Here is a 15,844-nt window from a genome sequence, read left to right as displayed (position 1 = left end):
GAAATCAGAGCCAGAATCCATATGCTGATTTAGAACTTCTGAAGTCCAAAGAGAGAAGTTGTTTTCGTGTTAATCCTGGTGCATTTGTCTTGCCATTTTTCTGTTGTCAGTCGTTAGTCTTCGCCATTGTCTTTGGAATTTTTACTTTGCTGCTGTCTGTGCTTCAGTTCAGTTTATTCCTTCTGTTGTTTTTTGCTGTTGTTGTTGTTTGAGTCATCTCCAAGTCCTGAATCACACAGGAACACTACTGTTTCTTTTTCTAACTCCATCTTCAGTCAAATATCTTACCTCAGCACATAAAAACTGCTGTTTTTCCTTCTTTAATACTAGGACTGCATCACTGACCAACTCTTCCTCCTCTGGTCTCCTCTTCTTTCACATTTTCTCCCCTTCCTTTTCCTTCCCTGACATAACTTTCTGTTATCTTTACTATCCTGCATCCTTTTGGTTATTTTTTTGCCATCCCTTCTTTATCATTATTTCTACAAACTCACCTGAAGAAACAGCAGTTGAGCGAAGCGCAACAACAACAAGAACACTGCCTGCTGGTTACCCTCACAAACCTGTCTTTCCAACCAGACCTTACCCACCATGGTCGACTGCTCCTATTACCGTCCCTGGCCAAACAAGGCCAGTCGGAGTGGGGGGTTCCCTCGTCTCTACCGATTCACCGACAGGCTCACCAGCTGCTTCTCCACTGAAATCCGCCTGGCCCCTTTCAACCCCTTCACCTGCATGCCCTGCAACTATCAAAGCCACCCTTGGAGCTCCACCACCAGCACCTACCATGTCGTCCCCAGTTAAATCAGTCAGCGAAATAGCATCCTCATCCCCCATCAGGTCTTACAGGACTATGCCGTCACCCATTAAAACTGTTGTCCAGCAGGGTCAGTACCCTGTCCAGGGGTCCGCCAGTCTTGTGTCCTCTGGAAGCCCATGCAAACCTGCCACAGATCCAGCTTCCATCAAAAACCTTGCTTCTGCATACACATCCAGAACATCTCCACTCCATTCGATACCCAACGGTTCTGTACCAGCTCCTGTTCCTGCTGCAGCATTGCCAAAGACACCGTACAACATGTACACTTCTAACCTGCCTTTTAAAACTGCCCTCGGGTCCACAGATGCTACCCTTTCCCCTGTTAAAAGCATCTCCAGCTTGTCCTCTTTGAAAACCTCTGTAGATTCAACACTGTCATCCCGAGGAGGAAGAACATCCCTCTCATCTCTCTCCTCAACTGGCCAGACGACCATTCCTTCCTCAGAACTGTCCATGATGAACGGGCAAGTCTCGCCAGTTAAATATCAGTCCTCCTCCTCCACGCCATCATCCCCTTCTTCTCGCCTTCTCTCGGATAGAAGCGCCAGCCTCCAGGAGAGAATTCTGGCCACCACCCAGGCGGCAACATCCGGTGTCAGCGCAGCCATAAACGAAGCCATAGACTCGTACTCTGTCTCGGGTTATGGCACCCTAAAATCACTGTCCTCCTCGCGCAGATCTGCAACAGCAAGTTCTGCTTACAGTTCTCTGAGATCTGTAACTGTCCCACCAAGCGCTGCAGTTTCATCTAATACAATGACTGTACCCGTTTATTCTCTGGTCAACGTCATCCCAGAGACCCCCGTCAAACCAGGGCCTGGTTCTCTCAAAATGGCTCTTCCCGACTCCCCTCGTGCCTCAACCTCATCTTCCTCCGCTATGTCTTCCTGCATTACCGCAACAAAAATAAAATCCCAATTAAAATCCCCGCCATTTATCACGCCGCCCATCATCCACCCGACTGCAGCCTCTAATCAGGAGATACTGAAAGATGTAGCAGATATGAAGGAAGATCTAATCAGAATGACAGCAATCCTGCAGACAGACACACAGACAGCAGCTAAAACTGTTCAAACTTCACATACTGGCACTCCTAAAGAGACTAAATTAGAGGATGAGGAGACGTTTTCTTTAGTGGAGAAGGTAAAAGAAGATTTAGTCAAGGTTAGCGAGATATTACAGAAAGACATCATGAGTGAAGGTAAGGCCAGAGCAGCTAAAGAGAAAGCCTCAGAGGATGAATGGGAGGAATTTTCTAAAGATGAGATCGAAGAGGCACAAAGATTCTCAGACTATTACCCTCCTTTTGATGAGAACACACTCTTCCTTAAGCACCAGGCCATGTCTAGCAAAGACTTAGATCTGGCTAAAGTGGTAGATTATTTAACGAATGACATCGGCGCAAGTTCCCTTTCGAAAATGGCCGAACTGAAAGGTAGACATGAGGAGGAGGCAAAGAGGGAAGGGGAGGAAAAACAGAAACGTGTTCTCAAACCATCCATGTCCATACAAGAGCACAAACTCAAAATGCCTCCACCAGTCTCGGGCATGCTCAGGTCTCCCTCAGAGAAAGACCTAAGCAAGCTTGCCGAGTCGTATCAGGGGTCAGACACTATATTGGAATCGCCTGAGGACTTGTCTCATGAGCAGGATAAGAGTCCTTTGTCGGACAGCGGGTTTGAAACCAGGAGTGAAAAGACACCCTCTGCCCCGCAAAGTGCAGAAAGCACAGGGCCCAAACCTTTATTCACTGATTCACCCATCCCCCCTTGCGTTACTGAGACCAGAACCGAAGTGGTCCACATCAGAAGCTACGACGATCCCTGCGAGCCTGGACTCATGGACGAGGCTGCTTCCGCTCTTCCAGCTTTGGAGCCAGAAGCAGCTTCAGCAAGCTCCATGAAAGCACTGCAGATGAAAATGCCCGAAGACGACGGCATGATGAACAAAAGTGTGTGTCTTAAAGAGGAAACTCACATCACCACTACGACTAGAATGGTTTATCACAAACCCCAGTTGACGGATGGCGCCGAGATGATCGAGGAAGGCATGTCAGTTAGAGATATTATGAAAGCTTTCCAGTCAGGTAGGGACCCCTCTAAAGAGCTGGCAGGCCTTTTTGAGCACAAAGCCAGCCAGGACTCAGTCAAAGGTGATGAGCTGACCCCTAGATTTCTTGACCGAGATATGAAATCCAAACCCAAAGTTGAAAGGATAATTGAGGTTCACATTGAAAAGGGGCACAGCACAGCAGAGCCGACAGAAGTTTTTTTCAGGGAGACCAAGAAACACCCTGAGCTTTACGTGTACAAAGGCGACCGTGGAATAAGGGAACTTACCGACTACGATGAGGCCCAGCAGGAAGAAGAGGAGCTTACTGCCGAAGAATCCCTGCCCTCCTTCCTGGAAACATCTCGCGTTAATACGCCAGTGTCACAGGAGGAGGACAGTCGGCCAAGTTCTGCCCAGCTAATGGCAGACGATTCATATAAGGCTTTGAAACTACTGAGCCAGCACTCCATAGAATACTGTGACGATGAGCTATCTGAGATCCGAGGGGAGTCGTACAGGTTTGCTGAGAAAATGCTTCTCTCGGAGAAACTCGATGTGTCACTGTCTCACTCTGACACGGAGGATTCAGCGATAGCGGCTGACAAATCTCGCCACCAGGTTTCTGATGAGAGTGGTAGTCGTAGCACTGAGCATGGAAGCCCCAAAAGAGAATTTAGCTCTAAATCATCAAAAGATGGGTCCCCTAAATCTAGTAAATTCATGCACAGGGATGAACCATCTCAGTTTGATAAAGTGACGGTGCTCCATTACTCCACAGAACCAGGTAGCCCAAAACATGCAGTCTGGATGCGATTTACAGAGGATAAACATGACAGGAGCAGGGATAAGCTGCTGTATGAGGACAGGGTGGACCAAACTGTAAAAGAGGCTGAAGAAAAACTCAGCGAGGTATCACAGTTCTTCCGTGACAAAACAGAAAAGCTCAATGATGAGCTGCAGTCCCCTGAGAAAAAGCCTGTAAGACGAGAGATAAAGGAACCCAGGTCCTGGCCTAGCTCGGCCTGCAGCAGCCCCGAGAAAACACAGCAGAAATCGAAACCGGTAGAAGAGCCGTTTAGTAGAAGCAAACTCAGGGAGCCTTCACTTGGCAAAATGTTTGGCAGCACCGCAGCAGCTGAAAAGAAAAGCTCTAGCTTACCAAGCAGCCCACAGAAAAGCATTTTCTCTCATACCAGTGAGGATAAAATCAAACAAACTAAGACCAGTGAATCTGAACCATCTTCTCCTGCAAAATCAACATCAAAAGTTAGTGCTGTGAGGATGAAATTTGAATCTGAGGCTCAGACAGTTGCTAAAAGTCAGTCTAGTCCAACCAAAATTCCTCCTCCAGTGCAACCAAAACCTTCAATAAAGAAACTACAGGAAAGCAAACTTCCTGTTTATCAGTTCTTTGCAGGCGGAAAAGCATCAAAAGCACCTGAAGCATCAGAGGAAGAGAGCCCGAAAAAAGATGTAGAGAAGGACACAAGTAGAAGTAAACCTGCGTTGATGTCACCATCTAAAGCTCCCAAATTAGACAAGCTGTCAAACAAAAACATCCCAGAGACCTCACCACAAATTAGTGAAACTAAGATTGACAAAGCAGCTACTAAAACAAAAGAAAGTCCTTCCACTGTTACTCAGGAAATTAAAGAAAGCAATAAAGGTCAGAAAATTCAGACACCTGTTGTTAATGGCACTGCAAAATTTGTTGAGAAAGACAGTGATGCTATAAAATACCAACAAATCACAAAAAGTGAGTCTCCTGCTTCCAAAGAAATAACAGCTGAGGTAGCCAAAAAAGAAAGTGAGGAACCGCTAAACAAAAACCTCAGAAAAAAGACAGAATCTCAAATTCCTGTAAGAACAACACCCCCCTCTTTAGATAATGACCTCACGAAGAAACAGGCAATAACTAAACCTTCGCAGATACCTACGTTAGCTAAACCCAAAAGTCCTGAGACAACTCCAGTAAAAACCGATCTAACCTTTGAAATTCTAGATAACGCTCCCAAAGATTCGAACTCCAATAACCTCCCGAGCCCCAGAGAAGTCCTGGAGAAAGTCATAACCCCTCCAGTTCCTGTAACAACCAAAGAGAACTTCAAGGGCATCAAAACATTACCTGTTTATGTCAGCGTCCAGGTGGGCAGGCAGGCAGAGAGGGAAGCTAAAGGAGCCGTGTACACAGTAAAGCAGAAATCCAACTCGGCGCTTAGTCCCATAAGCCCTGAGGATGACACATTAGAACAAGTTTCTTTTATTGACAGCTCAGGGAAAAGTCCTCTTACGCCAGAGACCCCCAGCTCCGAGGAGGTCAGCTACGACCTCACGTCCAGGACCCCTGATGGCTTCATGGGATTCCTGACAGGTCAGCCGAGCCCCATTATGGAGGTATCTGAGGAATCGGAGGAAGATGACCAAGCAAAGAGCGTTTTCTCTTTTAAAGAGGTCCTACCAGAAAGCAAAACTAGCCAGGCTGATCTTGCTAATGCTAATAAGGATGAAACAAAACTTATTGATAACCAGCAGGAATTAACCGATAATTTAAACCAGAAAGAAACAAATGGCATGCATGATGAAACAGCAGGGCAGGAACAGCAAGAAGTCTCAAAAGACAAAGGTATTGCGTATATTGAGTTTCCTCCCCCTCCTCCTCTGGACTCTGCTTCCGAAATGTCAGACCCAGAGAGAAAAGGTTCATGTGCCTCTTCAGAGACCGAGACTGAAATGATGGAGGTAAACTTACAGGAAGAGCATGACAAGCATCTCCTAACCGAGCCAATTATACGTATACAGCCCCCTTCCCCGGTGCCCCTCGATGACGACGCAGATGACGACGATGACGAGTCAATCTTCCAGCCGATTCCTTGCAAGAAATTCACTTCCAAAGTTTCTGAGGAGGAGGACAAGAAGAAGGAGAAGGAAAAGGCATCTAAAGCCAAAAAGCCTGACAAAAATGGTAATAACAAAGATCCTCACGCTGGGACCAATGGCTCCAATGGTTCCAGCAATGGTTCAAAAGGTTCTAATGGCAAAGCAGAGGACTATGAATATGAGCAAAATGGAAATGACCAGTCAATAACGGACTGTTCAATAGCCACGACGGCTGAATTTTCTCACGATACAGATGCGACAGAAATAGACTCCCTAGATGGGTATGAACTTCAAGATGAGGATGACGGCCTCTGTGAGTCGGCAGATTTACGGCTGTTTGGTCTTCCAGACAGCCGGAGAGATGTCTGGGCAACAGACACTTATAGGTCCACTGATCGCTCTTTTCCCCCGACCAAACTGGAAGTTATTGAGGAGGAGAAAACCCCAGAGGAATGTCAAAAGGACACTTTGAAAAAAGATTCACCTCCAAATGGTGGACAGCCTGACAGTAAAGACGGAGCTACAAGTCAGGAACAAAAACCCTCGGACAAAGAGGGATTTTCAGACACTTACTTTAGTTATAAGTTAGAAGAAGAGTTTAACTCTCCTTTTAAGACTGTTGCTACTAAAGGGCTGGATTTTGACCCCTGGCCCAGTAAAGGTGGGGAAGAAGAAGTCGTTGACATGGGAGGGACACGGGGAAGCAATGGTGAGCCTAAGCCTTTTGGACTGGCAGTCGATGACCAGTCTCAGGCCACAACACCAGACACTACCCCTGCCCGAACGCCAACGGACGATAGCACGCCGACGAGCGAGCCAAACCCATTCCCCTTCCATGAAGGGAAGATGTTTGAGATGACGCGCAGTGGTGCGATTGACATGAGCAAGAGGGACATGGTGGAGGAGAGGCTTCAGTTTTTTCAGATTGGTGAGCATTACTTCTCGGCGGGCAGGTACAGGGTCAGGGACTTGGAGGTAGATGCCTCCTTAGAGTTTAACACTGAAGATCCCACAGATACCTTATCAGTCCCTCCAGTCTCTATTCAGACTACTACTGTCCAACTAGAAATATCAAATACAGCTGGCAGTTACAGCACATGCAGAGACTCCAACACTGAGCCTAAATTCTCTACTTTTAGAACAGGATTCAAGCTGTCACCTGATAAAACCTCAGACGCTTCAAATAGCACTTCTAAATGTAGAAGCACCTTTGATCATTCTAATTACACAACCTCAGGAACAACTGTAGATAGTTTTTACTGTGCAACCTATACAGATTACTGTCATGCATTGAACATGGCAGATTCAAATACCACACCATCATGCATGACAGATTATTATTATTCAAATGACCGAATTCCTTCAGGTACAGCCGACCAGAGGTGTCAGGATACTCATTACCAAAGCACACCTCCACAACACATTAGCATTCCCCAAACACAGAGCAGCAATACCAGTAGCTACATCCCCAACTCCCATCATGTTCATTCAGACGTCCTTCAGGCTGACAGTACTGTGTTCAACCTGTTGTCCTCTTCAGAACCAAGTTTGCAGGAGGTCAGCAGGATAGAAGCATCTTTTAGCCAGTTAGAGGACCAGATCAGGGAGGGCAGGGCTTTTCCTAATTCAGCAATAAGGAACACAGAAGCCAAAGAGGTCAAAGGCCACATATTTAAGTCCAGGTTACCACTGAGGGTCCCCAGTGGCAAACTATGCAGTCAAAGTCGACCAACAATAAAGAAAAAAGCACAAGAAAATGTTGTAAAGCAAGCAACACATAAAGTCAGGGAAAGATTCGACCCTTTGGAGAATTTATTACCTAAGTCAAGAATCCCAGTAATGAAAGCCATTAAATACCCTTCTTGTTCCCAGGAGCAGAAGCAGGTTAGAACTAAATCTGCAATTAGCGATAGGATCATTAAAACCACCAGGGGTAATAAGCAGCCAACTAAAAGCAGAGCCAGCACTGAACCCAGATACAGTGTAATGAAAACCCCCAGTAGAAGCACCACAAACGAGAGAAAAAGCACTGCAGTGGTCTCGAAACGCCTTAAAACTAGGTCTGCAAGTAGGCAGGTAGCCAAGTCTTTGGATAAAGCCACATCCAAGGAGGCTGAAAGGAAGTTAGAGGGGAAAACCACTGAGGACGAAGAGAGCTGCAGCCTGAGCACAACCAGGAACACTTCCCTGTCAGAGCCATCTAGAGCTTCTAGAAGTTCCTGCCCTTCACGCACCTCTACCTCCACCTCCACCTGCACCACCACACCAACACCATCTGCTAGAGATGTGAGAGCTGAGGTTGAGCAGGCCAGCAGTGAGAGGAGGATGATGATGAGGAGGAGGAAGAGTAGGCGGACGGAGGAAGGGAGTCAGGTTGATCAACCGATCGCGGCTCCTGTCACAGAGACTAGTTTGTAAACCCTTTCTAAACGTCTTATGCTGTACTTTATCTTTCTCTACGAGATGCATGCAGCTGTTGTGGGTGCCTTTGTGATGTGACGTTGTAAGTGTAGCTGTCGTTTCTTCTTCTTCTTCTTCTTGTCGTTCTTGTCATCTGTTTCCCTTGATGTCCGATGTAGAGGTAAAGGCTACGACATGGACCTGGATCAAGCAGGAGATGTTATTTTTGGCTAATATCGGGCTGCTAGACGTATCAAATCCGTTAGGAGATGGAATATCTTGTGTTACAATGTCCAGTTAGTGACAGCGATGTCTTCAACAGGAAGTAAAGGTGGAAAAACTACAGTTGCAGTTAGAATTAGCAAAAGAACCACACTTGGAAGGCTAAGCTAGAAGACAGTATGCATTCCTTTCTAGTTTCTTTTCACACTAAGATAACGTTAGCGTTGCACCTCACCATAAGACGCACCACTCACCTCCACTGTAGACACAACTGAGACCTAGATTGTTTGGGGAACTACGACCTTGTGTTTGTTTTGGTCTGCTTGCCTGGTTTGTAGAAATCTTTTGGTGGTACTTCTGTGAAAACGATTCATCGGCTAAACTTGACAATCGCGTGTATGTCAGCTGCACGAGGTTTTTGTACCTTAGCGAGAACTCGATGCAGCTGGATCGCATTCAATTTCAAGTTGAAGCCATGAATCGCTTTCGACGGTGAGAGGGAATGTTGCCTGATGGTAGATTGTGTGTTGTAGTGACGTGATACAAACCTCTTCTACTCTATAACTACTATTACTAATACTACTAAGCGTGAAACATTTCAGTGTGAAAATGTGATTTCTGTTTTGTCTTTTCTGGCCTCACACATCCTCAAACTTTTGCTTCTTCTTGGTATAATCCACCATCTCACTGATGTACTTTAGTAGCGCTAGCCTTAAAGTGATGAATCTAGCAAAGGCTGTAGCGTCCAGGTCGATTGGTTGGTCGATGTGCACTCATCTCAACAAAGGAAATAAGGATATCGGGAATACAAGCAGTTCATCGACAGCCTTCAAGGAACATCCATTATGCTTGGCAGCTGCCTGTGAATGCCCCTCGCCATTTTCATGACTTTGAACTTACCTAACCAAATGAAAACTGCTAGATCTAAGTATTTAACATTTACTTGGAGTCAGTGCCAAACTAACCTAAACATAGACTTTAAGGAAGTCATTAGTGTGGCTGCATTACGTTTAAACAGCTAAAAAAAAGTCAAGTGTAAACTTTGAACCAGCAGTTTGCATATCAAAACTCCACAACCAATAAGGAATATCATCGACCAATTTATCAGTTGAAGAGTAGGTACAAATTCAGTAACCGAGATTTGATTGCCTACAGCCCTAAATACAACTATCTAAAAGGACTTATGTTATGCATCTACTTAGTGTCCGGAACACAGAACCTAGTCTAGTAAAGATAGTATAGAGAACCCCCTACTTTTAATAATAAGGACAAGACTAGAATAAAGCCTCAAGAATAGTTTGTTATTTTGGGAATGAAGCTTTGTCAGTCGTCCAACATGTGGCTCTGCACTTTGGTTTTCATACGACTTCAACAAATGAGATTGAATCCTTTATATAGTGAGCGTCAGAGGTGGTGCTAGGTATTGTGTTAAGCTAAGTTAACCATGTCCTAACAACTAGATAATGACAGTGTTAAACAATTTCCCAAAATGTCCAACTATTCATCTGAACTAAGAATCCGGTGTCTAAACTGAAATGTTGAGGAGAGTCTGGCCAGAAAAGCTGTTATTTTATTTCAGAAGTGAGACCTGGGACAGTGAGCTAAAGTTAGTCTTTATGTTTGCCCTATATGTAGTATAAGCTTTAAAAAAAAAAATAGCAAAGCTCTAGTTTAATTAAGTAGGTATTCATCAACTAGCTATTTAGTGGGTTTTATGGTTAAGCCTCATTAATGCCAAGAGTCGGAAACAGACAAACTTTCAGTTCACAATCCCAATCTTGTTCCTTTAAATGTCATTGAGGCCCTCTGGGAGCCGATTTGTGTGTCTCTTGCCAAGAATTACACTTAATTAATTTGGGAATTGCTGCCATGATATTGTGCTAATTGCTTGTATCCTGCCCTCCATTGCTTCCTCTATCAGGCCCTCAGAGTCCCTGCGAGAGAACAGACCTCCGCATGGCGATAGTAGCCGACCACCTCGGACTCAGCTGGACTGGTGAGTCTGAACGCATCTCACTTTGTAGAAAACACACCGAAAAACACGCACAAAGCGATGCAAGAATACCATCTGCAATGGGGAGGTTCACCCACTTGTGAGCCTCAGATGTGATGCCCATTTTGCAACACAGAGGAGTCATGATGTGAATCTTAAGGAGCTCTTGTGAGCGGATGAATCAGCTGGATCCCATAGTGTGAGTTTTACAGTGTTTGCTGCCATCTGGTGGACGTACGGCATTAAAACATCTTAAATGAGCAGTACCGCAGTGGCATTTATAGTCACATACATCATCACGAGGATCAAACAGCCAGTAAAACTCAGACAGCGCCTCGGATTTTGGATGTTTTCTCCAAAATCAAACAAACTGAGCTCACGATGAGAGAGATTAGAGCTCAGAAGAGTGAAAACTACACACAGCTGTAAATGTATTGTTAATTTTAAAGACAACAAGCTTGTGTCTTTGTGTTTGGGTGGATTTCAGAGGAGCAGCGGGAGGATTTCATGTGTTTGTGGTACTCGAGCAGCGATAAGGGTGTGGCCACTGCAGTTTAGTCTGAGCCTGACCACCTGCACTGCAGCACTGCCCAGCATGTCGGAGGGTGTGTGTGCACTCTAAATGTTGAAGTGTGTGTGCACAGGAATCCTCCACAGTTGTAGTGGCGTGCCGGCTTGTCCAGTTCGGTTCACCGAGCGAGCGCCCAGCCAGCTGAGGGAAGGAATCTAATCCATATTTAATGTGTGTTCTTGTTGCAGAGCTGCAGCGAACATTGTGTCCTCCTGGTTTTTAGATTTACGGCTGCCACGTTCGTACGCACAAGCAGCACTTCGCCCCTTTATTAGCTGTGTTTGGCAGTAAGAGGTGATTTTTACTTCAGTGCCACGGATTAATCAGATAATAATAGCAGCCAAGTGCAGCTTGTAACATGAGAACCGATCGGCTTAATGTAATTTGGAGGGCATTATCTGTGCTGCAAACCTGAAATCTAATTTAAAGAGCCCATACTGTGCTCATTTAGGGGATCATGATTGTATTTTTAGGGGCTACAAGAATGTGTTTACGTGCTGTAAAGTTTTAAAAAAATAATAATAATAATCCTAATAAGGAAATAACGGCGGACTGCGAGGAAGCTGATCATCCATTGAGAGCATTATGCAAATCTTTACATGGTGACATCAATAAGTAACATTAGAAAATCCTAGACTTCAAACGAGGCAGGTGAGAAGCATGACTCAGTTTAGCATTGACTTTGGACATAAATAAGAACAATACGTTTGTTTTTTTTAAATGCAGTGCTCTTTGTATATCTTGGTATCGCTGCTGTTTTGTTTTTTTTATGCTCATTTTACAACCAACAGGCAGCAGCTCCCCTTCAGATACTCTGTTTTGAGGAGTTTTTCCTGCATGTAGATATTTTTGTCTCTTTCTAAATAAATTTTAATCAGCACTTGCACAAAAAATGACAACATTATTGCCAGTTCTGGCAATCGGGGTTTTGTTAACTCAAGCACAATAGGCATTTTTGTTCACTGAGTGGTCATAAATAACAGGAAAACATACAGATTTGTTTAATAAGGTAATGTAAACTCCTTGCTTCTACTGCTTTTGCACAGTCGCCCCCCAAAGACCCATTCTGAGCAAAGAAAAAAACAAAAAAAAATGCTGCCTCACTATCAGCGCAGATATAAGCACCATGGCTTAGCCGCGAACCAAGGTTTTTCTGAGCAGTGAGGTAATGTTGTTGTGGCGTTTGCTGCTGTTCCAGAGCTGGCCAGGGAGCTGGATTTCTCTGTGGAAGAGATCAACTTCATCCGAGTGGAGAACCCCAATTCCCTGACAGCACAGAGCTTCATGCTCCTAAAGAAATGGGTGCACAGGGACGGTAAAAATGCCACAAGTAAGTAAAGCATGTGTGTTTTCTGAATGTACAAACAAGTGACAAATTAAAGGAAAAAAAGCAACAGAGCGTGTCCTCTGTGAAGTGCTCCTTGACATTTATTCTTCAAGTCTCTGGAAGTCTACTGGATGGATGGAGCACCGTTTCTCCAGAGGATATTCCCTCATGTGGTGTTGAGATGGTGGTAGTGGAGAGCTCTGGCTGATGCTACGTGTCCACGGGGGTGTTTTTAGATGCCGGGGGTTGCACTGCTCCCCAACATTGGATGCCTAATGGGTGTACAACTCGGCAGAGATGGATGAGCATGAAACTTAGTTCTTGGTTCCAAGAGGATGAATCCCATGAACTGACTTTTCCCTCTGTCTTGTGGTTTTAAATTGAAATATTTCCAAAACTGTTGAATGGACTGCTGTGATATTTGATACAAACGTTTATGTTCCTCAGAGGATGAATCCATCTGACCCTGATGTTTCCACCTGTTGCCATCATGAGTATAATATTTGTGTTTTTTGCAGACGTACCCCAACAGCAAGTGGACGGATTATGATGAAGTGTAGTGCAGATGTCATGGTTCCTGGAGGGTGAACCCTCTGACCTCAGACATCCCCTTTTACTTTTTTTTTTTTTGGCATCCTTAGGAGGTCAAGTTTGTTCTTTAACATAACTTGACATCTGTGAAACAAAGCACAGAGCTTTCGGTTCATCCAGGACTCCCCCAAACATGAGATCATTGTAATTCTACAGAAACTTCCTGAAAGGCTTTGTACTTTTTCTTGGATGTGATCATTCCTGAGGTATTCCAGGTATCTCTTCTGGAGATTTTAGAAGTTTGGGCTCCATCAATGGGAAAGCACAGGACACTTAGGAAACCAGTTCACCAAAACGTGTTTCTGAAACCACTTTGAGGTGAGAAATAAGCCTCGCAGTTGCTGAATCTGGCTCCATTTGAGATCGATAATGGTTGTTTTAAATGTTTTTCTGACGTTTGCAGAGGCGTCAGATCGCGCTCGATGCTCTACTTTTGCAAAAAGTGGCCAAGACCTCAACTTTATGCAAATCAGGAGCTTGTAGCATCTCTTGCAACGCATCACAGTGTTGCTTGAATGGATCACAGAGCGTCTTACATAGACAATGAATGGGAAGCATTGAAGTGACAGATCCTGTGGACATGTTTCCATCGGTCCAATATCTCCACAAAAGGCCACACATGCCTTCAAAACACCCAACAGAGCCACCAGATCCAGGATGTTCCTTTAATTTGTCACCCGTCACAAAGAAATGTCCATCTCAACTGTTTCTAATATCTAAATCTGTATTTCAGATGCTAGTTAATGAAGAAAGTGAGACGATATGAATGGTATCATCAGTGTTTTGATAACATTTCTTTGTCTGTCTCCCCTCCAGCGGACGCTTTAACCGCGGTGCTGACTAAGATCAATCGGTTGGATATTGTGACTTTGCTGGAAGGGCCCATATTTGACTACGGTAACATTTCAGGCACACGCTGCTTTGCCGATGATAACGCAGTATTCCCGGATCAGTCCGATGGTAAAGTGTAGCCCACCCTAGCTGAACTCTCAGTCTATCTCTCAGTCTATCCCTTCACCCTTCTTCACCTCCTCTCTCAGCCAGACAGTCAGAACCGACTGTGCAAAACCAATACAGAACCAATCGGGCTCCAACAAAACAGTGGAATTTCATTAAGAACCAAAATGACTTTAATGCTCCGGACCGTCAGGTAGAAACAGCACCAGAGACGTCTTTGTTAAGCAGTCAACACTGGGCAGTCATTGGAACATTAACTGACGGATTTCTATCCACTGCAGGAAAATTTGTACCATTTTGGGTGCATGAAACTTTTAGTGTGTCATTGTTTTTGTAAAAATGTACAAAAGCATGATGAAGGCAGTGAACGCCACCTCTGTCCCGTCTCACAAATGCGCTCTCGCTGATGAGATTGAGGAATTTGTGAGACGGTGCAGGGCGCCGGTTTGGTTTAACAATAGTTATGTTTATGTGTATTAATGCTTGAAAGTTTAACCCTTTTTGCAGATTTGTGTCGAGTACTGTTAAAATACATAAAAACATAATTATAACCACCAGTTTATAACAACGGCATGTTTGCTTTAAGCAGTATGGCAAATCCTTTTTCCTCTCTCCTTCTGTATTTCTCTCTTTCCTCTAAAGTGAAAATGAAATGTGGCTGATTGTGACGGACCCACTGAAGGCTCATTTCAGAACTTTGATGGCGACGTGTCCAGGAATTAGCCTGTAGCATACAAAACCCTACATCACTTCTACCCCCAAACATTGCACTTTTTACCACTTTTAACAGATCTATGTCATCACGAGACACTTTACAGACAAACAAACAAGGACAGAATTACCTCCATCTGTCAATATTAATTCATATAGCAGGTTTGAAACAAATAAAAAGCAGCTCAAAGTGCTTTTCAAGCGACAGGAAAAAATGAAAAAATGTAGGATGTCAAGAGACGAATGCACATAAAAAAACAAGACTGAATGAGACAAAATAGGACATTAACAGTTAAGACAATGAAAGATAAACACAAGATAAAACAAGCAAAAATGTGCTCGTTCTGCAGTCGTGTTTAAATAGTTGTCAAAGTAACATGCATTTGCATTCAGGAGGCAGAATATTAAAGTTATTCACCTCCTGTCAGTGGGTTTAATGTTGTGGCTGAAGAGCTTTTTGCAGATTCTGGTGACTCTAAACACTATATTAATTATATTATATATTATTATATACATGTATTTTCAGTAAAATAACATCACGATTAATGTGACAGAACACAATGTCATAGAGGAGTTTAAGAACGACTGGAAAGTTTTTTTATTTTTTAATTCAGTGTTTCTTTTTGTTTCTTATGGTTTGTACCAAAGATAATTTGTGTAATTTGGGGGGTTTATTTTAATTTTTCTTAAAGCAAACATTGCATTTAAACTCTTGGGGTTCCAATTTTTTTTGTGAACAGATTTTATTTTATTTATTTATTTTTTTTACAGAATTGAGTGCAAATGGTACTGTTTTTTCCCAGCTTTTAAATAAGACATTATATGTGATTTTATTGAAATATTCAAATTTTAAGCGTAGATTTGGAAAATTTTTCTGACAGAATCACACAACACACATGATTGACTTAAGGGCTTTCCTAAAGTTGAACGTATGATGAATTTTTTTGTTTTTACAGATTTTGTCTCTGATAAATGGTGTCATTCTGGCAAATTTTTTAAAGATAGGATGCCTTTCAAACCCAAAGGCTGGTTGAAAAGCTTCTTAGATAATAATGACTCACAATAATAATAATAATAATAATAATAATAATAATACACATAATACACTTTTAGTTAAACTCTCTCTGCTTGACTGCAGTACTTAAACTAGAATACAGTAGTTTTTAATGTTCCTGTTCCTACTTTTACCTGAATGTAAATAATCAGCTGTAGCCACAACATTTACCCGCTGCCCTCCCAGAACCGGTATCCAAACAGGATTTGTTAACCAGGCACACTTAAAAACAAAGTTCTGAAATGTTCTTCATTTCCAGTCTGTCTCAT

The 15,844-nt window shown here is 43.6% G+C and overlaps 1 protein-coding gene and 1 pseudogene across 1 annotated transcript in view; both read left to right on the top strand.

Annotated features, from left to right (window-relative positions):
- Positions 1-13,824, top strand: part of LOC103369229 (ankyrin-3-like) — a 98,807-nt gene extending 84,983 nt beyond the window's left edge. Inside the window, exons 36-38 of the mRNA XM_008297892.1 lie at positions 10,293-10,367; positions 12,134-12,265; positions 13,670-13,824. Coding sequence (XP_008296114.1) covers positions 10,293-10,367; positions 12,134-12,265; positions 13,670-13,824 — 362 coding nt within the window. The remainder of the gene's footprint in view (positions 1-10,292; positions 10,368-12,133; positions 12,266-13,669) is intronic.
- On the top strand, positions 80-7,332 carry LOC103369232 (ankyrin-3 pseudogene; annotated as a pseudogene).
- Positions 13,825-15,844: the final 2,020 nt, after the last annotated feature.

This window comes from Stegastes partitus, unplaced genomic scaffold (genome assembly GCF_000690725.1).
Source record: "Stegastes partitus isolate 25-593 unplaced genomic scaffold, Stegastes_partitus-1.0.2 Scaffold1257, whole genome shotgun sequence".
In the NCBI taxonomy this organism is placed as follows: Eukaryota; Metazoa; Chordata; class Actinopteri; family Pomacentridae; genus Stegastes; species Stegastes partitus.
Note: the sequence above shows the minus strand (reverse complement) of the source record. Positions and strands in the feature narration are given on the sequence as shown.